At 41.8% G+C, this 25782-nt stretch overlaps 1 protein-coding gene across 2 annotated transcripts in view; it reads right to left on the bottom strand.

Annotated features, from left to right (window-relative positions):
• LOC144246307 (uncharacterized) overlaps positions 1–13419 on the bottom strand; it is a 304135-nt gene extending 290716 nt beyond the window's left edge. For both annotated transcript variants that reach the window (XM_077783250.1, XM_077783249.1), the window contains exons 1-3: positions 13253–13419; positions 8371–8561; positions 5461–5580 (exon numbers count right to left, since the gene is read on the bottom strand). In XM_077783250.1, coding sequence (XP_077639376.1) covers positions 5461–5580; positions 8371–8513 — 263 coding nt within the window. In that variant the 5' untranslated portion in view covers positions 8514–8561; positions 13253–13419. The remainder of the gene's footprint in view (positions 1–5460; positions 5581–8370; positions 8562–13252) is intronic.
• Between the last annotated feature and the right edge of the window lie 12363 nt (positions 13420–25782).

Raw genomic sequence — 25782 nt, forward strand, 5'->3', positions numbered from 1 at the left:
CCTGTTCTGTTGTGGTTCACTCTTCCACCTCTGAGCTTCTAGGATGTGCTGTTGTCTCTAGAGTGGTGCTAGACCATTCCCTCCATGGTAGGAAAGGCATGGTGTAAGGCAGCAGGCCTTACACCGTGTTCCCTGCCCATTTCCAAACACCAGTGTGAGGGAAAGGCATATTTGCTGGCCTGGCAGTCTCTGGCCAATTTCTGAGAGAAATTCTGTCCCTCATATTACAGATACCTTGAATCAAGATCAGTCCAACATCCACAGTCTTGTGTGAAATATGAAAAATATAAAAAACCCCAATACAATATTAACAATATGCCACTGTAATATTAACATTAGGCATTTTATAAATGTGGAGAATGAAAAAGATCTTGAAACATAAAATGAGACTCTTTCTATTCAGATGGTATAATAGATATCTTCGATTACTAGATGTTTGCATTGAACTGATTTGTATTTTAAATTAAATATAATGAACTGTACAGGATATGTAGAGTATAAAGTCACACACTTGTAAAAAGCCCATTGCATTTCCTGACTTAATAAACTCCCAACATTTGAAAATTTGATTACTTCATAAAAGTTGCAATATGATACATTAATAATAACTCAGTGTTATGTAAAGCTAACATCTGCTGCCAAACCATGAAGGTTGCCAAGTTAACATTGACTTGCAGATAACCATTACAACGATGGAGAGCTTTTCTTGAATAAGAATGCATTCACCGAAAATGCAGTTTTCACAAATCAAAGCAGCCCTTAACTCATGTAAAATCTGGCAAACACATCTGAACATCTTTTTTCAGTGATGAAAATCCATTGGATTTATTAATTAAGTATATGAAGAGCATTCAAGAGCATGACCCCACAGGGCAAAGGTTAAGTCATAAGTTGGAATATCTATTTTGCAGTTTCTGTTCCAAATTCTCTTAAGAGGAGTTTTTGTCTTTTAGTTCTCCCTCACTGGGCTGCTAGTAAAAGCAGGGAAAATGAAGAATTATGAAAATTACCATCTTCTCCTATTTCTCCAGATATATCAGTGTCTTTTTACTTTCCTGAAACGTAGCCAGAAATATTTTGCCAAAGACAGTTATGTTAATGTACCATTATTAAAATGTTTGAGTTTGATTCTACCTGGACCAATATGCAAAACCTTATTTTGGCTACCAAAACCAGAATACCCTTTATTCACCTGGTTTTTTAGATCAGTACCTTTAGTAATGCATTTTCCAGGACTCTCTTCCTTTAGAAAAACCTGTGTTGCAGAACCCTGCCACATCCAGAAAAATAGAAAAGCATTAAATACAGCAGGATGTAAAAATCTCACTGCTGAGCAGGGACAGGAAGAAGAAACTATATTAACGATCAATAACTAAGAGAAATATCACAGAGCCTGGCTTTCACCAAAAAGAACAGGCTGAAAGTGCTGAAGCCAACATATTCATTGCATAGAAATGCAGATTTTTATCCCTTAGAAGCTTCGCTTCCATGTGTGTAATACCAAAAAACCACAGCATCTGAGCTGCCTGCACCAGGTGATCGAATGGACCTTGACCATGCACTTTTGCTACAACCAGCATCCCTCAGTGCTCCTTCCTCAGCTGCACTTAGCATTAATCCTGCCTGGGCCAGATTAGAGGGAGCTGAAACTCAGACTGGATACCACTCCCACTTAAAATATAAACCAAAGAAAATGATATTGATATATTTAAGAGGTTTATAGAACACTCCAAGTTAATTTAACTAAATGCTCATTGAGAAATCACAGCAAGTAACAAAGAAGAGACCTAGATGGAAACCTGTTTTTCCAGAGTTATAGATACCTTATTCATTTCACTATTTCCTTTTCTTTCACAAGTTTCTTGTTTCATACATCTTAAGAAAAAGCTGTATTTAAGATATCAGAAAAACTTCTTAAGAACCAGCAATACTCTCTCTAGGGGTTGTTTTAGGCAATTATAGTTTTACAGTTTCCTCTTCACATTGGATAAGGATCTTGGATAGTGTCAGATATTTGGTATGTGGACATGATCTTGGCCCCCAGATATGTTGTCATAGCTACTCTGGATGGTTTCTAAACATGACCAAATCCTCCACAGGATTCTTCCCAAGTTTCATGGTCTGCAAAGAGCTTCCCTTTAAAAAACAACAGTTTGAAGAGTGTGTGTAATACAGTTTTTCAGGTAGAGTTTGGCATTTTCTTTTGAAAATAAACATTTTTTTAAAATTATATAGTTGGGAAAGGGTGGGAAAGAGATACTATAGACCAACTAAGAGAAAGCTCATCATCTAAGATCACAGGAAGAAGATGCAATTCTTTCATGCAAACTATACAATAAATTCTGGTTTGGTCACAGCAGTGTAGAACTGGAATAAATTCATCAACACTGGAGAAGCTGAGCTCAAATTATACCAGAACAGCTGGAGAGTAAAGCCAGGCCTTTAGGTTTCATATTTTGTTCAGCTCTCCTATAATTTAAGAATAATCATAAATCAGCAGCTCATCATCTTTAGACATATATAGAAAACAAGTTAATTTTCTTTTGGGCCTAAAAACATAAGAATGGTTTTATTAGATTCAAGGCAATAATCTTGAAGTATGCTCATACTTCAGAAAATGGTTTTATAATCTTTTTAACATGGGAGAAGGATCATTTTCTAAACTGTATTTCACCCTAGATACTCAGCTTAGTCTCTGTTCTTTTCTAGTGCAAGAGGCAAGAGCAGAATAAGTCATGAATAGGAATTGTTGATTCCAAAGGTAACAAACAACAAGGTGTAGGGTATGTTCATAGCCGAGAAGACAAAAAAAGAAATTTAGTAAATGGAAAGTGGTTTAGAACAAGCTCTTCAGCAAGAACTACTGCCACAAAATACCACCATTGAACTTATTACAAAAAAAAAAAAAAAAAAAAAAAGGAAGGAAGAAAGAAAACCAACTCATCTTAATAGGTTAGGTCTGCTTTGAGTAGGAGGTTGGACCAGAGGACCTCCAAAGTCCCTTGCAATCTAAATCATTGCATGATTCTAAACAAACTGGACTTTTCTTGTAAACAGATTTGTTCAAGAGACTAATAGAGATTTAAAAATCAAGATTGATTGGATAGGTACTTATTATTTCAGCAAAAATTACAAACAGCCACTTACAAGTAGCAAAAATATTACTTCCTCAGAAATACAAAAAATTATGATCCTATCATTTCAGAATTCAAGTAAAGTGTGGTCAGAAAAAAATATAATGTATAATACTTTTCACTTTTATCATTTTCCCTAAGCTTTCCCACTGATGGAACACAACCTTTTGGTCATGAATATCACTGCTTCTCTCTCAACCACAGCCCTCTTGTTGGATTCTGAAAGACCAAGGAAATTATGTTTTTGTATACAAAATTTTTTTAATGTCCTAATGGAAAATGTTTCGCTGTATAACTTCTAGGAAATTTAGCCCTACTATGGGATCACTTATAAACTGGACACTTAATTTTTATTGCCTTGTTGATTAAGTTAATTACATTATGACTGCTAGCAATTTTTCATCAAAACAAGAGGTTGTTTTGCCATATCTTTTATATTTTGCTTCTCAAGAGTGCTCTGTAAAGTATCACATATGTAGACAGAGGACCACTGTTAAGTGGTGGCATTTGTGCTTGTAAGTTTAATCCAAAATAAATTTGCCATAAACCAACAATAAAATGGAATATAACACTGACATTAAATAAGTGGATTTTGCCACAGTGAACTAGTGAAAAGAAGAATCTTAGAGGTATATTGGGTGAAAAATAGGCAATATGTAAAGTTTATGTTATTGAGTCTCCTCAATGTGCACATGTGTTACTTGACAGCGCTTTGGGGTTCCTGCAATCACAAACATGGGCAACTAAACAAAAGTAACAATGAAATAGGCACAGAGACTCTGCTGATGTCAATGTGTGTGTACAGACCCTGCTTCCCTAGCCAAAAATCCCACTGAGGTCTCTACTTTCATCCTACTCACTCTGACCACAGAGAGAATCCCTTGTAATTTCAAGGATGATATTAGAGTCAAAATGGGCCATATTGCACTAATTTGAAGAATAACTACAATAATTCTTCCTCGTGCAGTTAGAATATGCCCAGAGAGCTCTGCTGGTTCATGTGTGGGCACTTTCATGCTTGCATTTCTGTGCAAAGCTGTAACCCTGGGAGCTATTCTGGTATTCACCATGACCATCTCTGTGTTCTTCCAGGGTTTTGATGTGAAGCTGGTTTTAGATCTGCTTGCAAGTCTCTGAATCAGCAGCACAAGAGAATGAACTGCTTTCAGTGATTAAAGGCAAAGCTCACTAAACACTTTCAGGGCATAATTACAAAGCATTTTCACTCCTCTGCTGCTATTGCCTTAAAGGAATTTGAGTTTCTGCTGATAGTTATCCTCTAACAGCTGGGGCCACTTTTGACCCAAACACATGGATCTGATATATGTGGTACCACTATGGTCCTCAGAGAGATTTGGTTAATATGTTCTTCAAGATCAGGCCCAAAGCATGAAGGAAAGGTGACTCAATCGTTATGAAATATACAAGTACCATTGTAGAATTATTTTCTGTTTTCTCTACTTTTATCATTACTTTGTTGGTAGTATTTCTATTTTTTTCCCCTGTGAAAAGACCACAGTTTAAAGCTCTCCCCCAAAGATATATTTCCTTCTTAAATAGGTTTCTAGCTTGACATTTTTGCCTTTTCTTCCCCTTGCAGTATACCTTTAAACATTAATATATTTTTATGCTATGTGCACCTTACCAAGGAGCCACAGGTATTTCCTGAAACAAGGAAAGTGCAGAGACAACAGAAGTGTCCCTTCCCACCACAGTGTATATGCACCCTCACCCTTTTTTTTTTCTCTGTTAATCATCATCTACTTCAAAACAGGGATTTCAAAGATCAGTCTATCTTTCTTCAGATGGGGGCATCTTATCCACTACACAAGATGCTATAAAGACACCAGCTATAAAGACAGCTCTTCCCTCAAAAAGCTTACTATAAGACATCACAGTTGGACACAACACACCCAGAAAAAGAAAGAAAACTGAGACTTGCAGTGGTGTTTAGCAGAAAATCAGGTAAATTTTCACTCTGACAATATTCCCCTGTTAGGAGATCACTGGTAAGATGTGTATGGCTTACACGAATGCTGCTCAGTTGTACTTACCCAGCCAAGCTAATGCTGAGGGAAAACAGACAACTAGCCCATGGAAGTTGTATTCCTGAATGAGAAGACGTGGTGCTGGGCAGGATATCACAGCAGCTCGGGATTCAGATTTGAACCCTGGAGCCCCTGCAGATCTGGAGAAGGCAGCCTCTCTGACCTTCCAAACATGTAGTATTTTGAGGTTTGAGGGCTTTTTCTGCAACTGTTCTCTCCCTTAATCCTTTTTAAAGCCACTGCCAAGGAGGGAAGAAGTTCAAAATATGAGAACTTACCAGTTCTCCGAGATCCCGCAGGTGTGGACTTGGCAAATTTGGAGAAGAAGTCTGTTTCCTCCTTCTGTGTCCCTCTTCTCTCTTCCTACCTCTGCCTTGCCACATAGTCCCTTCATACTTCTGGAAGAATTAGATTTGAGCTTAGCTGTAACCAAACCCTACACTCCAGTAAGGCTCAGCTAAGAGACCTGATGAGGAAATGCTGCTGCTGAGAAACATCTGGGCTTTGTTTTGCGCACCCAAAGAGTTAAAATTATTGTCAGAAATAACATAATGTATAAAAGCTGCAAACACCCAACTGTAGTGTCAGACTGCCAAATTGTACAAATGCATTTGTCTCTCTTATTTGTAAATGTTATTTGAACAGAAATGGCACATTGTAACAACCTAACAAGAAGCAGGCTTTCTGATGACGTTTGAGACTTCTTTACTCCACTGTATGGAAATATTTAAGACTTAAAAGATTTATATTACAAAAATAGCATTGTAAATGGCTCAGTCCTGTTCCCAGTAAAGTCAAAGAGGGGGTTACTGTCAGCTTCAATGAAAGTGGCATAAGGGCCAAGATGAATTTAACGTGGTTTTTTTTCTATTTTGTTCCAAGAGTCAAGAAGTCTCTCCAAGAAGTCTACTCTTAAAAAAAAAAAAAAAAAAAAAACAAGCATCCATCACTGCCATGGCCAGACATGATCATCCATCGAGACCTCTGAATGTTCCACCACACACAGTATGTCAGGCACAGAGAAACACCATGTGTTTCGAAAGTTAGGACTGGAAGGTATCTTTTGCCTTTTAAGATATTTGCTCACAATATCCAACACACCGTCCCATTTGCTCTGAGACAAAGATTCTCATCTTATGCAGACACTTCAAAGATAAAAATCAACACTAACAAGTAAGTAATACATTCTGATCCTTTAAAGGCATTAGAGTTTGAGTAAAGGCAGCAACCTTTGATTTGTTTTCTTTTTTTATGATTGATAGATGCTAAATTAAATCATATATATTAACAAATAGGGCCATACATTTTTATATCCATATTTCAATTTAAATAGCACAAGGACATTTATCTTCAACAGAGTTTTCCTATCAGCCTCCAGAATTAAAATGTCTCTCTTTGATGGTTTTTATTTTTATGCTCAGATTTTTTAATAATTATTTGGATAATGCATTTTGCATTTCTGTTGATCTTCAGATGTAAATAGCAAAATCATATCTAGCTTCTTGACAAAAGTTTACAGGAAACGTGGAAATGACATATCCTAATATTTAGATTATTCTTTCTTCTTTTCTTTCTTATTATTTCTCTTCATTTTTAGTATTTTATTTAGAATTATAAGCTCTGTTGGAGACCTTATAATGTGAAGATGTGGGCTGGGACACTCTTCACTAGGTGAAGGTTGCTCCAAGTCCTGTCCCATCTGATTTTGGACACTGCCAGGGATAGGGCAGCCACAGCTTCTCTGGGCAACCTGTGCCAGGGCCTCACCATCCTGTTTCCCCTCTGGTGCCACACTTCGGTGTTCTGCTTGAAGAGCCCTAAGTGACCCTTTGAGCTTAAACATAGCCAGAAAAGTTTCATCCCAGAAGTTTATGAGGGAAAACACAGTATTGTCATGCAAACTTGATCCAGTGATCAAGTTAGCAGAGACAAAGTAAAGCTGCACATCTCCTGAGAGTCCTGGGTGACTGCTGCAGTAGGGTGAAGGCCTGGAAGAGCTGGGAAAGGGTACTACAAGGACAGGGAAAAAACCTTAAAAACCCAAACCAGAACAAACCAACACGTATTTTATAGAGGAAAAAAAAAAAAAAAAAAAGTTGGAATCCAGCTGTATATTTTAAAAGGGAAAGGTTAGAAAAACATTCAGGGAGAGCGCCCAAAAAGTTAATTTCCAGCAGCACTTGAGGCAGCAAAGCCTGGGAAGGCTCCTGGCGCCCTCTGGTGTGAGGCAGCAGCAGGAGTGGAAATTTCCTCTGGAAAACACCTTTGTCTGAAGTTCAGGCAGATAAAATGACACTTAAGCGTCCCGATGGGAAGATGGGTAATTTGAGGCCCCCAAGCGAAGCGGGGCTTGGGGTGCAGCTTAGTTTTGGGGTGACGGGGAGGAAAGGAGGGAGGTTGCTTTCTATTTTTATTCTTGTTATTTTCACTTGGTTTTCATTTTTTCTCCGGTGTCTCAAGTTGGGTCGGCTGCAATATGAAGAAAGGAGCCCTGAAAGCCGGTGAATGAAAACCTCGCAGGATCCTCAGAATAATGGCTGCAGTATGACAAACATTTTTAAAAAACAGTAAAACCTCCCAAATCATGCACGCCTGTTTCCCTCCCATCTGGAGTTTCCAAGGGAGGGACAGACTAAACGAGCACGGAGGAGGAATGTCTTCTTTAACACGACTTAAATAGTAAAAGGGAAAAGACATTGGGGGAAAAAAAAAAGAAAACACAAAAAAAAAAAAAAAAAAACCACAACAACAAAAAAACAACCAAAAAACAGAAAAGGCTTTCTTGACTTCAAGCACATCTCCCTTAAAATTGAAGGACACACCCTCACCCAAATCGACATCCTTAATTTAATTGCCAGGAGAGTGAGGAGCACTCTCTGCAAGCAGGCTGTGAATTCACATTTTTAACATATTTTTTTACATTTTTGCAATCATTGATAGCGATAATTGCTTCTTGTGAGAAACAAATGCACAAAACCCCACGTCTAAACGCAAAGGGATCGACAGAGCAAACCCGTAAACATCAGGGTTCTTCCTTTAAGCGTCGCCTGTGGAAATATACTTTAGTTTTAACCCCTAACATTAAAACGGGGGTGGGGCGCACTGATTAGAGACAAATACACAGAGCTTCCCCGCTCATCTTTACTAGCTGTTTCTCCTTCATTCCCAGTATCTTCCAGCAAACGTACCTTCCAGCCGCTCCCAGGAGAGGCGGTTTTGGCAGGAAGCGCTTTTTGATGGGGTGGTCCCGCAGTTCGGCCGAGGCGGGGGCGTGGACAGCGCCGGCCCGCGGGGTGCCCAGGTGGGAGATTCCTCTCGGCACCCTTTCCATGCGGGCAGGAGGCGCCGGGCTTCTCCCTCAGCTACGGACAAGCTTACCCTAAAAACAAAACATAGCTTTATTACTTCTTTTTCCCTTAATTATTTATTTTAATGGTTTTGTTCGTTTGGTTTTGTGTGTTTATTTGGTGGGTTTTTTTCCCTTTTAAAAAGGAAGCTTTTAATGCAAGTGCTTTCACGTCCTGATCTGACAACGCTTGACAAAGTTTGGGGATATTAGCGGCAAATCCCGGACTGCCGCTCTGCTTTTTGCATTCCAACCAAAAGACCCTTCCTTGGGATAAAAAATGCTAAACTAAACACAACTTATTTAGTAAAAGCCAGCAGATTTCTGTCAAGATCCAGGCAAGGCTCCGCACCTAACCTGGTTTGTAGGTACACAACGCATGATGCTCTTCCACCCCAAGTTCCCCATCGAAGTGCTGTGAAAGAGAAAAGACACTTGTGTTTTGGTGTTTGTTTTTTTTTTTTTTTTTTTTAATTAAAGGACCCATTTTACAGGCAGCGATAAGTCAAAGCAAACTATCGCCGAATTCTTGTAGGAAGGGTCATGCGCGGGCGGATTTGTCCTATTAATAGGACACAGGAAGAGCCGGGTGAGCAAACGCCTGCCCTGAACACAGCGTGGGATATTATTTGAAGTAATAGATTGAGAGCAGACACGAAATCAGGACTTTGTGAACGTTCAAACGCGTCGTTATTTCGCGTTAAATAACATCTTAGAAGACGCTCCCCCGCTTTTTCTGCTGGAAGGATGCGGGATTATTTGGAAGCATTTAAAATTGAGAGAAAAAAACCCTGTATCCAGACGACAGCTCCCCGTGGGAAGCTAATCAACATTATAGCTAGCAAATGTTCTACTATTAAGGGCCACTTTGCCGCAATTGGTTTTAAATCATAAACATATAAATACAGGAAATCATTCTGAGACCACATCGGAGTTTACCTGGAAATGACGGGAAAGTAACAGAGTATTCCCGAAACTGTCAGTACCTTTCTGACAGTACCTGATAGTGGGCAGAAAAAAAAAAAACCAAAAAGCCAGAAACAAACCACCTAACAAAAACACACACAAAAAACCAACCAAACAAAACACAGGACACCCCCCCCCCCGCCCCGAGCCCCAGTGTCGCCGCGTTTAGGAGGAAACGTACAATACGTTTCTAAAAATCCCGCTCGCTTAATTTTTACTATTATAGTTACAATATTGGCTGACACCGCATTAAAGATCTCAGTAAATTACAGACGATCTCAGCGGTTGAAGACATACGGAACATTTAAAACATGACCCTGCCAGTTAAAGAACTAAGCATTTAAGGTAAAAAAGACTCTGATAGCTATTAATTTTCCCTAATTAGGAATTAATGTTTTTTTTAAGAATTCTTTTTACAACAGAAACTTCTTACAACAAAACAAGATTTCAGTATTTTTGCTTGTTTTGATCTTCCTCTTCACAAGCAGTAAAAAAATGTAGAGTTCAGGAGGTGCTGGATTTTTGGCTGGTTGTATTTTATTTTATGTTGAGCTTTTAATTGTTGTTTGTTTTTCAATATCCACTTTGTATCCATGTTTATTACATTAGTCCATTGCTAAAAATTTCCAGAAGAAACAAAAAATATAAAACAAACAAAAACAAACCCAAAACTCTGGAGGCGACGAGTATGGCCTTACTCCATTTTTTTTTTTTTTTAATTAACGGAAAGACAAAATTTCTACTGACTGAGGGTGGAAGGGAACGAGGCCCTATGAGAATCACTAGAGGAGTCAGGTGTAGTTCCCGTCCTCTCCTCAGCCTTGAGAGACAAGGGGACAATGCCGCACGCCCGCCGCGGCGGCCGCACCATCCCGGGCCAGGGCTGCTCCGACGCAGGCGGCACGGAGCCGCTCCCAAAATTCTCCGGGATCCCTCCCCACCGGGCAGGATCCCTTCCTTTCCGGAGGGAGGGCACACGAGTGCCAGGCGGCAGCTGCCCTGCCCGGGCGGCACCGAAGGATCGGGGCTGCAGCGGGAGCCAGAACCAAGCCAAGGGCTTTGCAAATATTCCCTTCCAAAGCGCAGCGAAAAGGGATTACACTGAATTATCAAGTACCCCGCAATATTCTGCTTCCATTCACGCTTCAAAAAAATTACTTTCCTAATAATCCATTAACTGCTTTAATGACCAGTGTTGCTTATTCGCCACTGCTCCATGAGTTATTATTTATTTGAAAATTCTTGGCGATTTCCAGTTGCTCTCCACATAACATGCACTACCCGAAGAAAGAGGCTCTCAAACAGGCAAATGCAGAGTTAGTCCATCATTTTGCAAGACAGAGACACCACTGGGGTTTCTAGTTTCATTTTTAATACAAAGAAAATTCTTTTCCTCCTTGCTAAGCACTTATTATTCCTGTGGATCTCCCTGGCAGATGCTGGGTGCTGAAGCCTTAGGAGAAAACGGGCCACCTTTTGACAAAGGCCTAACTATGGACTTAAACAGTCTCACTTGATGCGCCCACATTAAAAAGCAATAAACCCTACGACGTCATTTCAATCCCAAATTCACTGTACCACGCTCAGAGGATGGCGCAAACAACGTGAGCACTACAGAAACATTGTGCGAAACGGGAATTAAAACAAAACAATTTTTTAAAAGGGCTCTCATCACCGAAAAATACTTTCAGGATATGTGACAGCCGCACTCGGGAGCAGGAGCTGCAGACTCGTCCGCTCCCCGAAGAAGCAGAGCCAGCGCGCTCCGCCCGCCGCCCCACGGACACCGCAGCGGTACACGGGCAGTGAATGCCGCTGCCCCGGCATCCACCCGCGGGGCATGCTCAGCACAGGCACCGCCGGCTGAGAGCCAAAACCACCGGGGAGGAGAGCCGAGAGTGCCCCGACTCCCACCAGTTTGTTTAATCCGCGTCCGGCCTTTCCACCCCATCAGATATTCGCTGCGAGGCGCCGCGATGGAAAAGCGCCCTCAGAATCCAGCCGGGCTCGCAGGACACAGAGCCCGCCACCGGGAGCGAGCAGCCCGCGGCACCACCAGGGAGCCGGGCGGGGCGGTGGCATCGGCCGCACGCTGCCTTTCCTGGCCGGAAAATTAGCAACAGAGTTATCCACCTAAACCCAAAATACTGCAGAGACCTCAGTAAAGCAAAGAAAGACAAATGAAAACTATCAAAAATACACCCCCAAATACCAGCTTAGGACGGGCGGGCAGCAGCACAGCACTGCTGGCTCCCGGAGACTGAGCTGCCGCTCGGATTCCCCTCCCCGACGCTCCAGCCACGGAGGGAAAGAACTTTCTTTTTTGTTATTGTTGGTTTGGTTCTTTTGTTGTTGTTGTTGGTTTGGTTTTTTAGTTTGTTTTTTGCTTATTCGATTGTTTTCCCCCCTTCAATGTCTCTTTTCTGTATGAAGCAGCAACCCCGTCCTCGTGCACTAGGCCTTGCAGAATCTCCCAAAACAGTTTAATAAACGGTAAAACCGGGATTGAGATATTCTGATTGGCATTTAGTTTTTATACATATAAAATATATAAAGTACATATTATGTATTTATATGCACATATAAAATATATATATATCTAAGCTCCCCCCGGCATTTTCAATATATCGGGAAAAAGACTGGAGGTAACGCAAAGTCAGTAACATGAGCAGCTTTTCTCCGGCTTTCTGACAGGCTTTGTCTCCATGTCCGTGTCAGACAGCGCTCAGTCTAAACCAACCGGATTAATCAGGACGATCCCCGGGTGATCCTGAGCAGCGTGACAAACCGCAGCGCTGAAATACCCCCGTGCCAGTCTCCGCGGACACCTCGGGATTGTTTTACAGCGGCACATCCCCGTTATCCCTCTGCTCGTGACTGCCGGCCGCGGCGCTGGCTGCGGGAATTAACACCCACCATCGCACACGGGGAAAGTTTTAAATCCCAGGATTCACTGTCCTCTTCACGAACAGTAAAAAAAAAAAAAAAAAAAAAATTAAAAAAAAAAAATATATATATATACACATATATATATATATACATATATATATATACATATATATATATACATATATATATATATATATATATATACATATATATATATACATATATATATATATATATATATATATATATATATATATATATATATATGTATTAGGTGTAGTGATGTTAAAATCGTGACACGGGGGCAACACCTTTTTTTTTTAAAAGTTATTTTAAAATCCTGATATTTTTAAATAAAAAAAGCGTAGTGTTCAGGAGTAGCGATAAACTCACGTGTAATCGTGACACGGGTGCAACGCAAGTATTTTTAAACAATCGGTATGAGCTTCTTAAAAGGGTTAGCATGGTGTCAGCAGCCTTGTCTTTGGAATACACTCCGGAGGCCGGGAATGTTAGGTGCTCAGTTACTCGTCAGGGAAAGGACAGAGCGGCAGGCGGCGGATGCTCGCAGTGTGGGGAGTTTCTGCTAGCTCCGGGGGCAGGAGCCCCGAGGGGGGAGCGGGCGGTCCCTGCACACCGCCAGGCAGCCTCGCCATCTTACACAGCCGCCGCCCCTGCGCGTCACACGGGACCAGGAGCGGCACAAGCGCTAGAACCTCCAGAGGGGCTTGCGGGCAGGCGAAGCCCTGCGCCCACCGCGCCCCTCAGAGAGCCCAAGGTTTTAAAAAAAAACCTCGTGATAACAAGGGAGGAGAGCCGCGAACTCTCCCGGTTTGTGTTTCCACGCACGGCCCTCCAAGCGAACACACCTGGAGGCGAACACGCGTGAAGATGTCCGAGATGCCCCTCACGGCGGAGAAGGCTCTGCGCCTCGCCAGCCGGGGTCCCTCTGCCGGGCACCTCCCAGCCCTGCCAGCCCGCGGGCAAGGGCGGGCCGAGAGCGGCGGGGGCGGTGGCGCAGGAGCCCAGAGAAAATGGAGGCGGGCGGGATCGCAGCGCTGAGTGGTCGCATGGCGGCAGCGAGGCGGTCCGCGCTTCGTGATGAGGCGGGAGCGACTGAGCTTTCCCCCCCGGCGCGTCTGGGCTTAACCGGGAGGCGGCAGCGCCCCGCCGCCCGCTCCTCCCCGGGCTCCGGACACGGCGCGGCTCCCTCCGCGCGGCCGCTCGCGCTCGGCCCTCACGGCGCTGAGGGGCCGCTCGCGCTCGGTCCCTCAGAGCGGCCGCTCGCGCTCGGCCCCTCCGCGCGGCCGCTCGCGCTCGGCCCCTCCGCGCGGCCGCTCGCGCTCGGCCCCTCAGAGCGGCCGCTCGCGCTCGGCCCCTCAGAGCGGCCGCTCGCGCTCGGCCCTCACGGCGCTGAGGGGCCGCTCGCGCTCGGTCCCTCAGAGCGGCCGCTCGCGCTCGGCCCCTCCGCGCGGCCGCTCGCGCTCGGCCCCTCCGCGCGGCCGCTCGCGCTCGGCCCCTCCGCGCGGCCGCTCGCGCTCGGCCCTCCGCGCGGCCGCTCGCGCTCGGCCCTCAGGGCGCTGAGGGGCCGCTCGCGCGCGGCCCTGGGGCCGTTCCAGAACGTTCCCCCTCAGCGCGGGCCCTGCCCGCCCGGCACGGCGGGCGCAGGCCGCCCCCTGCTGCCCTCCCTCAGCGGCGTCGGGACACTGAAACACGTCAAAAATAAGAATCCGCTGGGGGAAAACGTCATCTTTTAACATGGCCTTAGCGCCCCGCAGCGCACGCGCCTCCCCTCGCCTCCTCCCACCCCCCCTGCTCGCCCACCTGCTGAGTGAGTAGTTTCTGACAGGATTTTGTCAGTTTTTTAATTTAGCGGTGTAAGTTAAAAGTGCAGAGTTGCCAGGTAAAATGAATGTTGAGTTAAACTCAACTGACCAGTGCAATACAGCTTCTTTTCCTTTTTTTTTTTTTTTTCCCTTTAAAAGTACTTGCCCATTTTATCAGCCCTTTGTGGTGATTTATGATTCCTTTAAATGGTCCTGAATATCAGATCGCAAATACTGAAAATGTAAATCTGGTTTGTCTAATCTGGAGTTTAAAATATTCTTGTGATGTCAGAAAGTGATGGCTTATAAAATATTTTCATTTAATTAGGAACTGCTAAGAGGATTTCTGCAAGGAAAAAAAATAAAGGCAAGGAAGCTCAGCTTGAATTATTTATGTGCTATGAATTATCATGGTTGCTGCTGCAGCTTTTCAAGTACAAAAATGCAGGATTTACTTGCTTTTCATGTTTAGAACCTAATTCTTTAATTATTCAGGCATACAATTTACTGTGAACAGGGATTAATTATGCAGGTAATCAAGGTTTTATTCTACGTTTACTTTAAAAAGCAGATTGGCTGATACTATGTACAGTGTTGCTGACAGTGGGCTCGTGCACTGAAATACTGTAAGGTATGATAGCAGTTTGTGATTTCATAAGCTAAGGAGCACAACGCTTACCGTACATCTTGCTATCCTGCAAGAGAGAATGGTCTCCTTCCTCAGGACCAAATGTTCATCATCCCCTTTCTTCTCACAGAATCATAGACTATTCCAAGTTGAAAGGAATATTCCAAAAGGATCACTGAGCCCAGCCCCTGGCCCCGCACAGACACCCCGACAATCCCACCCTGTGCATCCCTGAGAGCGCTGTCCAAATGCTCCCGGAGCTCTGGCAGCCTTGGGGCCGTGCCCATTCCCTGGGGAGCCTGGGCAGTGCCTGAGCACCCTCTGGGGGAAGAACCTTTCCCTGATATCCAGTCTGACCCTCCCCTGACCCTGGTACAGAGAGCAGAGGTCGGAGCTGTTTCTCTACTGCCCCTTGGGAAGAAGCTGCAGACCGTGGTGAGGTCTGGCCTCAGTCTCCTCCAGCTAAAGAACAAGAGCTCTTCCCCTCAGTGGTGTGTGCAAAAAGACATTTTGCAGAGTGTGCCATTAAGTGGGGAGGTCAGATGATATTTCAGGTTGGAAATAAGGTGAAGTAAGAAGAAAAGGGAAGACCATTGATTCCACCATTTTGTCAAGCTGACAAGCCTCTGTCAGGGGTGGGATTTGGAGCCCTCAGGGGTCTGTCCCCTACAAGAAGGTGCTGCATCCACAGCATCATGGCAGTTTAGTTCACCTGTGCTCAGACTCTGTCTTGGCTATCTTGGTTTGGCTGCCAAAGCACAGAAATCTAACAGTGGCAGACCATAAGATGGCGAAGCTTAACTTCTGTGCATAAACACTGCTCTGCATCATTTAATAAATGATGCTGTCAAAAGTACCATAGAAGTGCACTATCAGTGAGGACTTGTTACATGCCTAAATGTTTTTGCAGCTGTAATCACACTTAGATGCTTCAATTAGCAATTCCTTATTTAAAGCTGATGTGTATACTTGTACACTTTCCAGATATCCAAGTGGCATTGTATCTTCAGTATGACTAATTTCAGTGGGATCATAATTTGTTATGCAAGACCTTCTCCCAGCCCTTCAGACTCATATACTCCATTGTGAAGCTGAGCATAAGTCCATGAAGGTAGTGGTGGGAGAGGGCCAGTACCTGTTTCAAGGGTCTATTACAAGCTGTTGTTCACTTCAGTGCTTCTGGTTTTAAGGCATGTCAAGTCAGAAAGCCAAGATTTGTGGATTGGCCTATTTTGGATGCTGCTTAGTTACAAGTCCCTTTTGATCAGTTATGGAAATATAGCCATACCCTATACAAGGCTTTTTTGGTGTTGGAGAAAGGGGGATGTTGTATACCTCTGTTAAAACAGCTGGATTTGTAGAAGTAAGGAGTAATGTTATCTTATTCATTTTCCAAGGAGAAGAAAATTAGAAGGTTTTTTATATGTCAGAGGAATATTTAAAAATGTTAGGACAAGAGTTAAAGGTCTGTGGAATGAATGTCTGAGACAGCATTAATCTTTTGGGGGCTTGATGACCCATTTAATCTTCCTCCCCAGAACTCCCATTCCATTGCAATTGTTTGAGGCACTTTCTGGGCAGCAGGGAGAACTCCACACGATTAAAAAGGCAATTTTATTTCAGACTGACAAAAATGCACTACAGTGTCCACCTCATGCGCACACAGCAATTAACAAAACCATTTCGTTTCTCCATGCCAAAGTAGTTTCCTCAAGCATCTTTCAATAGCCACCCCTTAAAGAAGGAGGGAAAAAAAGCCTCAAACACTAATCCCCACCAACTACACTGCTGGCAGATAGCCAAAAGGAGAAATGGACATCTTACTTTTTTTGAACTTTTGAGATTAACTACCACCGATGAGAGTGGTGGTTAAGCAGCAGCATCAGTGTAGTGGCTGTGATGATGTCAAAAGGAAAAGATGGAGTGGGGGATGCTGATAGAGCAGGGGATTCAGTTAGATTAATATCACAATGCAATTAATTGCATGGAAAATGCTACAGAAGATATTTATAGCAAATATAAATTTACTCCTTACAAATATGAATAACCTTCTCAAAGAACGGAAACAGTAGTGCTCATACTAATCAGTATTGGCATTAGCATTGTGATAATGGGGTTTAGTCAGCTTGAAGGAAGACATCCTGTTATGAACAAAACATACAAGTTCAAGCTCCTTTTTTGTTCTGAAGATAAGTTCTCCAATGTAAGAAAAAAAAATACTGGGAAAAAGAACATGAATAGAAGAAGTCATGACTATAGAATGTGCAAACTTGCATGTTCTGGTGACAGGTACTTAAGGAAGAAAAAGGTGGGCAGAGAGAAAGAGATAAATTAAACTCACCAAAAATATCTGATTCACCTCTTTATTTTGTCCCATGCACACAAAGGACACAAGCCTCAGCACTTAATAATGGGATTATGATGCTCGATTTACTTCCCTGTAACAGTAAGGTATCATACAATGTCCAGCTTTCAGGGCAGTTTACAGGTGGTTTACAGAGCGCTCGCCCTCAGGACGTGCCAGCCAGGGATGTTTCACTGTGCAGACACTGATGTGGCCATCATGGAGCAAAGCCTCCCTAGGTACCTAGGTAGTGTTGATGGGGCTGCTGCAGAAACTTCCTGCCTAGGGACAGGAGTGGGTGGCGGATCAGACAGCCTGTCATTGCCCTTGGTTCAGTTTCTCAAAGTACTGTTTGACACTTCCAGCTCTGGGGGGATGGAAGAAGAAAGAGCAAGGAGCTGATCCTCAGTTGTATAGAGTGAACAGCAACAGATGGAAAAGTAGGAGGCAAATTAATTCTCCCTTCCCTTTCTGGATATCTCTCTGTATTTAATTATCCTAGGATTTTATAGCTGTCAACTGATGGATGCGCAGCCTACCAGTGCCTGCTGGCTAATCCACTTTGGGGCTATATTAGATTGGTTGAAAATGACTGGATTAGGATAATATTCTTCTGTAACAGTAAACAGTAATGGGATAATGAGGAAGTTTATGGAAAAAGTATTACTGGTGTCAATAGAAGAAACTGAGTGTCACTTTCTAAGAGGTAGATCTGAGTTTCAGTAACATTAGTGCAGCAACCGAGAGACTTGAGCTTGTTCAGGTAAGAATTACACAAAATAAAAAAAAAAAAGACAGAAAAATGAGAAAATAAATAGGTCTGGTAGTTTAGTAGGAAACCAAAGATAGGATATTAAATTATGTGTGGTCAGTAGCATCTTGTAGACCCAGCTGCGGCACATAGAGAGTGGCAAAGCAATAAAAATTGGAAGAAGAGAAATAGAAAGCCATGGACCTGTCAAAAGAAATACAAGGAAGCTCCTTTAAATGGGTCCTTGAGGTTTGCAGAGGTGAAGGTATGTCTTAAGTCGTGAGAATTCTGACTGTATGTGAAGTTGTTATTTAATCATTCATGCTCAAACAACCCACCACCAAAACCCAGAATGGTTCATAAACCTGAGTGTGTTTTGACACTGTGTGTCCAGTTCCTTGCTCGTACTTATGAAGAAAGGTTTACTCTTAAGGCACTGATTTGGAATGGAGTAAAATGAGAGATTCTCTGTATATAATAAGGTCTAAGGAAGCTTGTTTATAGATATATGATTTTTTTACTTTTTTGTTAGTGCAACAAACACACAGTGGGCCTTTTGGCAGAAGTCTGAAAACTGTTTCTGTACCAATGCTATGCTTTTATCACCCTGAATTCTTTTCTTCAATATATGTCTGCAATACATGCCAGTATCACCATTGTCTTGTTTGAATTGAGTATGCATTTTCTCTAATTGGGAAAGAAAAGTATTTTTTTCTTCCAAACTGTTTGCAAACTGAGAAATTGGAATAGAATAGAATATTTGCAATTGGAAAGGAGACACAACAGTCATCTGGTCTAACTACCTGACCACTTCAGGGCTGGCCAGAAGTTTAAACATGTTATCATTGTCCAAATGTCTTAAGGTCTGACTTTTATCATTGATCATCTCTCTAGGAAGGGTTTTTCAGTGTCTTTGGAAACTTCAATGCTTTTAGAAATGATAGGTAAATAATTTTTTTAGTATCTTAAGGGAGTAGAAGTAGCCACAGAAATCAGAGTCCTTGTACTTCCAAAAGCTCCCTGAACAAACCAAGAGTGATTCAAGGAGTATCAGGAGATCTCATAAAATACATGTGGTGTCTTCAATAAGGTAGGCCTGATCTCCTGACTGGTTTCTCCCCGTGAGAGGAGGTTGTAATTTTCCCTTGTTTCATCTGTATTAGTAATTAAACAGATAATTTATGGAAGATCTCTTAGGTGAGAATATTGACATCTTAATAGCCTGTAATGAGCAACAACTGATGCAGTCACTGACATTCACAGATGCTTTCTGCAGAAGTGCCTTTATTACAGATTGTGCTAGAGTGACCTATACCCTGCCCTTTATGTAGAAAAGCGTTAAGAATTTTCTCAGTAACAACATCAAAACACTGATGTTGCTTTTTGCAAGCCATGAATGCAAAGGCCTAGGTCACTGGTTTGGTGTTTGGCAAAACTAGTTCACACATCCAAAGACTGTGGCATATTTCTATCCTATGGCTTTATTATCACTTCTTTCATATCAGCCAGACCTACTGCCACCGGGTTATCTTTCCCCCACTATTGATATCCCTGCTGTCTTTTCTAGCTTTGGTTCTGGGTAGAAAGTAAAGCCTGTAGAGAGGGAACTGGCAGGAAAGTCCCCATCTCCTTGCTGAGGCAGGAGGCACCGTGGTGGAAGTGACTCACAGTCCTTTAGTAAGACAGTGATTCAGTGCAGACTAGCACTCAGGCATGTCAAATTCAGCATCCTCAGGCTTCCTGAAGTCATGACAAACCACAGGAACAATGATGAGCTGAAGTAATCTGTGACAAATGGCAGAAGGCACCCACCTGCCTGTTGTTTGATCTATGGTTGCCTTATTTTACTGCATTATCAGCAGTATGACTTGACAGACTAACAATGTAATAACACTTAAGATGGCTGAGCTGGAGCTGAAATGCATTGGTCTGTCAGCATCTAAAAGGAAGACCAGAAAAGCCAGTTGAAGGAGAGGTAGCATTCAAATTTCAAAAAGGGAGCTCTAGCCATGGAAATTGTAAAAGAAACAGCATCTTGTGGATTCTGGAAATACTACATTTTCTGTCAGGTTACACTCTTGAACCCAGATTTCATTTTTATTTTTGAAATGTAGTTGTTGATTTAAAAAATATTCTTAGAAATACCAAAGAAATGCTGTATTTCCTGTATATTTTTAACACAATTATTAATTTTATCGAAGTGCTTGATTTTTTTGGTTCCTTTGGTTTCTTTCCTTTGCTCCTATTTCAGTTAACTCCTATTTCCTTCAGTCCTCTTTCCTCTATTTGCTGATTCTCTGCTGCACACCATTTTTCTCTTAAATCACTGTTGTTCAATTCTACCTTCCATTTTCTGTTCTCTTGCAGACTCTGTTTTTTGGTCAATATGTAAGCAGAAATAATAGCCACCCTTAAAGCCCTCTAAATATTCATTGTCCTAAATCAGATTCTTCCAAAATACAGAAAATAGATTCTTTGTGTTGTGATGGGAAGAAAAGTAAGAATTTTTTTAACAGAGCAAGATTTGCAAGACCTGACACAGTGCAGTTCTAAAAAAGAAGAGTTTTGATTTTCACATTACAAAGGAAAAGTACCATACAGCGATATAGTAATTGGAAGGAAAGTTCTAGGGAGTTGCTGTTCTTTCTTCTTAATTGCCAACAGTAAGGGGACACCTACAGTTGTCAGCCAAAAGAGGGGTTTTGCTCCTTTATGTTTATGCCTCATGATTGTGGAAGATATTGCCCATGGGCCATTGCCTTTAGAATCAATCCAAGTTAAGACTTTTTAAAAGAAGAAGAAATGTAGTGAAAAGATACGATAAAAAGGCAGCCAAGAGACTGTATTTAATCAAGGCCATAAATACTCACTTTATGGGCTCATGAAGGCTTAGTAGACAATTCATAACAATCAACTGGAGTCTGGAAGGTCCCAAACAGCAAAGGGCAAAAGACTGTATTAGCTGTGGCATGCACACGAACAAGTCCAGAATGATTCTGTGAATAAAGCTTTTGGTCACTTTAGAGGGAATAATTAACTCAGTATAAAATAATTTGTTCAGTATAAAATTCCTCTGCATGCAGAGACCCCACAGACAATGTGAAGTAGTGAGGAAAATTCCCAAGAGCAATACTGGGTTGAAGCTATATTTTGGATTTGGAAGGATGTTGGGGATTAATCACTTACATTCAATAATCAGAAATTCTGCGTTCATGTCCTGGTTTGAAAGCAAAACCAGTGAGAGACTCCAAGTCAGAAATACAATTTACTGGGAAAAGGGAAAAAGACAAAAATCCATGCAATGATACAAAAGGAAGACCACTGACAAAATCAGAATACAACCTGACACCCCTCTGGCCAGCGTGCTGGTAGCAGTCCAAATTGGAGCGGCTGCAGTCCTCTTGGGATGGCAGATGTGGCTGCTGTGTCTCCCCAGAAACCTGTGGAAAGGCTGCCTCCCTGCCTCCCAGATTTATCCGGGTGGGAATGCCTGGCTCCTCCCCCTGGGCGGAGCATCTCACCATGGGCTGATGTTATTCTGAGTCACGAGGTGTGTCCTTAATCACCTGTTAAACAGAACTGGCTCTGGAGAGCATCTCTGAGCCACGTGGGAGACACTGATGGGCCATTAACAGGAGATAAGGAAAACTTGGACAGTTCAGTTATGTGAAGGTCACAAATCTAGCCTCCAATTTGCTAACTCTCATAGAAACTTGTAGCAAAAATTCATTGTCTGCACCCAAAGAATTAAAGAATTTAATTAATACCCCGGAGTGAAACATGTTCTTCCTAGAGGAACTGTTTGTACTTCCTCAAAGATTCTTCAATTCTTCCCTTTTCTGAAAGCACAGGTAGGGGTGTACACGTACAAGCACAGTGACACCTATTCGCAGTTCCCCCCTTCTTTTAAAAAAGCAGAAAGATGAATTGATTGTAGAAACCACAGAGAACTGAAGACTTGCTATGACAAGGCCATGGCTGAAGACACTGAATAACTGGTCTCAGCTCTGTGCTTGACTTGTTTTGCTCTCAGGAGTGGTGGCTATGGCAGGAGGCAGCACTGGGCACTGCCAGCCCAGTGTCTTACAGGATTGGTTTGAGGTGCTTCCTTAGGTGACTGTCCACATCCTGGCAGCTTTCAGGGAGATACTCGGTGAGGAGAGAGGCAGGCACTATGGTGGCCACACGATGATTTCAGATAAACATAAGATTGCAGAATAATTTGGATTAGAGGGACCTTTAAAGGTAACCTAGCCCAACCCCAGAGCAGGAGTGCAGGTTTCATGCCAGATATGGGGAATCTCCTACTCGTTTGGGACCTCGCTCAGGGAGCCTGTGTGCAGAATCCCACCTGTGCTTGGTTTGGAAAAAATTTTTAAATTATTTTTATAATGCATGTGAGGCATGTTAGGCCCGCATCCAAACAATCTGCGGAGAAGCTTCAGCTCCAAAGGAGGTGATGAAAGAGTAGAGGCTGTCAACACCATGTGAGATTTAAAACCTGGTCTCTACAGATATCTTGTACTGAGTTAAGGAGACACTGGAGTCAAGCAAAGAGTTGAATCTGTAAAGTGAAATGTGTGCTTTTAAACATTTCATAAATTGCTTGTGACTGCACAAAATACCGCAGGGTGCAATGTGAGCACCCCTACATGAAGCCAAATTGCAGCCAGATAAAATATCCTGCAGCTTCTGCTGATAATCCTGATGAAAGACATGCTTATTGTAATAGAAAGAAAATGTAGGAAAGATTTGTAGATAAGTGACCGTTCTAAGTCAGTGACCTGGGGGAGGACATGATGCAAGCAACATTATTTGATGAATCACTGAAAGCTGTAAAGGGAAGAGTGGCAAACCATTTTAGATAATTTCCAAAGTCTGGCCATGACATAGATATAGATGTATAAAGTTAATATATTCCATTCTGCTTTGCCATAGAACTGCAGCAGGACAACACATCTAGGTGAGCCAAGCCCTGATGCACAGAGGCAATGACTAAAATAGCAATCAATAATATCATAATCAATAAAATAAATAATATCATCTGGAAAACAGATGAAGGATGAGTGAAGAGTAAACTTCATTGGGCACATCCACTCACTAGAGGTCATCTTCACCTGAAAGCCTCTTTAATGGGACATTTATTTTTGATTTAAGACACTAGAAATATTTCTAACTCTGAAGAAGTAGCCTATGAATGGACATTTATTTGCATTGACTTTACCATAGCTGTAAATAAATTGCAGACTCTATTTGGTAAGAGCAGTAGATGTTTTTAAATAATGGCTGGTGGAAAAGACAGCAAGCTAAATAAACCAATGTTCTCATGTTTAGGTTGGCAGCATTAATATCATCAATCCTGTGCTTTAAGAAATAATGTCTGGACCCTCCCTCCCCCCATTAATATATTCACTTTAAAAATCAGGATAATTTTAAATATTGCAATTCTAGATATGCTTGTTTTTCTTAGAAGGCCACAGTCTCTGTGAGCAGGGAAAGAAAAAAATCACATTTAGGAGTTTTTCTTGGCATCTCACATGTACAGAATAAAATAATACAGAGGTCATTTTAAAACATCAAGCATTGGAAGGCATGTGATTAGCTTTTGAAATCTAGAAATAAGGTACTGTCAAATGTATATAAATACAGATCATCAGAGTAATTTTTAAAAACAACCATGCACAAAATTGAGAGATGATATTTTTATTCCAAACAGGAGGGTTCATATTCACACAGATTTATCTCAAAATAGTAAGCAGTATACAATAAAACAAATTAATAATTTCAATATGAATAAAGCCTGTAAAGTCCTGTATTTTTATGAAGAGATGGTTATCAAGTCTGTTAATGAGTTATTCTTAGGAGAAAAAAGAATGTTTAAAGGCTCAATTACAAGATAACAAATATGACCTAAACATAGGTCTGCAATTACAGAGTTTCTTACTGATTGCTGAAATAAATTGAATATTTTCTTTATATGAGAGGGCAAAAAAAGATATTCTTACATCTGCACTATTTGCCTTTCAGGATGTTTCCCTGACAGGAGACTGCACCGGGTAGCAAGACACAAATAGGCACATTGACCCTAGACCTGAGATTTCTGGGAAGTGTAGTTTAGAAATCAGAAAGAGAAAAAAAAGTTTTTTTCCTCTTTTATAGATGGTTATTTGCAATTATTGAAATTACAAGGTTTTTGGTTTTGCAATTAATGAAGCTACAAGATTTTGTATTTGTAGTTAATAAGAATGCAAGATTTTTGTGTGGATTTTACATGCAGTGGTGCTGTTCTGGCCTGGAGGCAATAACATTTCTCCTGATGACAGAAATGCGTTTAAGCATTTATCTGAGAGATGATAACAATACCTTTGAAAGCAGTAAGATGAATTGCTACAGGAGATTCACGTGATTCATCTCTATCACCAGTGATGTATTGAGAGATGAATAAAGAGATAAGCTCATCTGTGTTGTGGTCAAGCTAGTGGGAAGTGAGTAATTTCCACATTGCTCAAATTAGAAATAAGTACATTTTTTCTCAGTGTGTGGAAATGAAACCAGAGCATGGATGGATGGAGATGAGGCAGTGTAAGTGGAAACCTCATGGTACCCTAGATCTCCAAATGTTGGTGTCTGGCTCGATTGGAAGAGAGAACCATTGTCACATTTTATTTGTCAATTAATGCTCTTCCCCCTTACATTTGTCTTGCTTACTCTTACTAAGGGGCCCTGTCTTCTTACAATGATGAGTACATCTCTGGAGGGTTACCTGAGGAAGGACTCCAAAGGACCCTGCAACTGTAGAGCCACAGTCTCTCTGCATACAATAGGGATAAAACCAATATTGGGTAAGGGGACAGCTGCAGTGGTGAAAAACCCACAGCAGGACCTGGCAGCCTTTTCTTTTTGGCAATTAAAGGGTAGGAAGGTTTCTGTCATAATTCTGCTAAGAAGCAATCTTCCCGTGATAGAAGCGTGCCATGCTCCCTGTCTGCAAGCTCATCTCCAAATTTGGCCCTGTGGCCACTTCGGCCTTATGTTGGGATGCTGCCCTGGTGACAAACTGTGTGTCTGAACCAAGGGGAACATGTAGCTTTCCTCAATGAGATTTTAAGGATTCTCCCTGTGATGCAAACTGTAATTCTTAGTTGTGTTTGAAATTCTTTGTTGTGATGCAATTTCACTGGGACAGAACATCAAGCCAAACACACAGAAGAGGCAGAGCTTTAGTCTTCTCAGGCTGAGTATCAATGCTTATTGGTTTGCAACTCAGAAGCTAAAAGGCATTTTGCACTAGATGGAGTAAGGTCACAATAGAGAAGATCAGTTAGGAAGAAAAAACTGCTTAACAACGTGCAACTTCCCTTGTAATAGTTACAAAAATTGCAGCACTCAATAGGCAGGCAAAACAAAATTAGTATATCACATAAAACTATTCAGTCCCTTAGCTTTTGAAAGATGATTTTAAAGGTTATGTGTAATCTAACCCCACCATGGTATCTTTTGTAGTCATCTTTCAAAAACCATAGGTAACTAAAAATGTGTTTGCCCATCCAGACATGTCTGAGATTATAATAAGAAAATAGGAAGGAGCATGTGTATCACAGCAAAAATCACTTCTAAGTCCTGATTTTTCCTTTTGTTATATCATATCTAGTTGTAGGGCTTAGAAACTTGCTGATTATAGATTGAATTACTAGTCTAAAATTATTTTATCCTGATTCCAGTAGAAATCTTGCTAAACTAAGTATGTAGTTTGTATTCATTTGGTATAAGGTTTCTTAGGCAAGTCATAGACTTGGGTTCAATTATGATGTCTCACTGATTATCTGAAGCATGGAATAAAAGTTGTTCAT

This window comes from Lonchura striata, chromosome 5 (assembly GCF_046129695.1).
Source record: "Lonchura striata isolate bLonStr1 chromosome 5, bLonStr1.mat, whole genome shotgun sequence".
NCBI classification, from domain to species: Eukaryota; Metazoa; Chordata; class Aves; order Passeriformes; family Estrildidae; genus Lonchura; species Lonchura striata.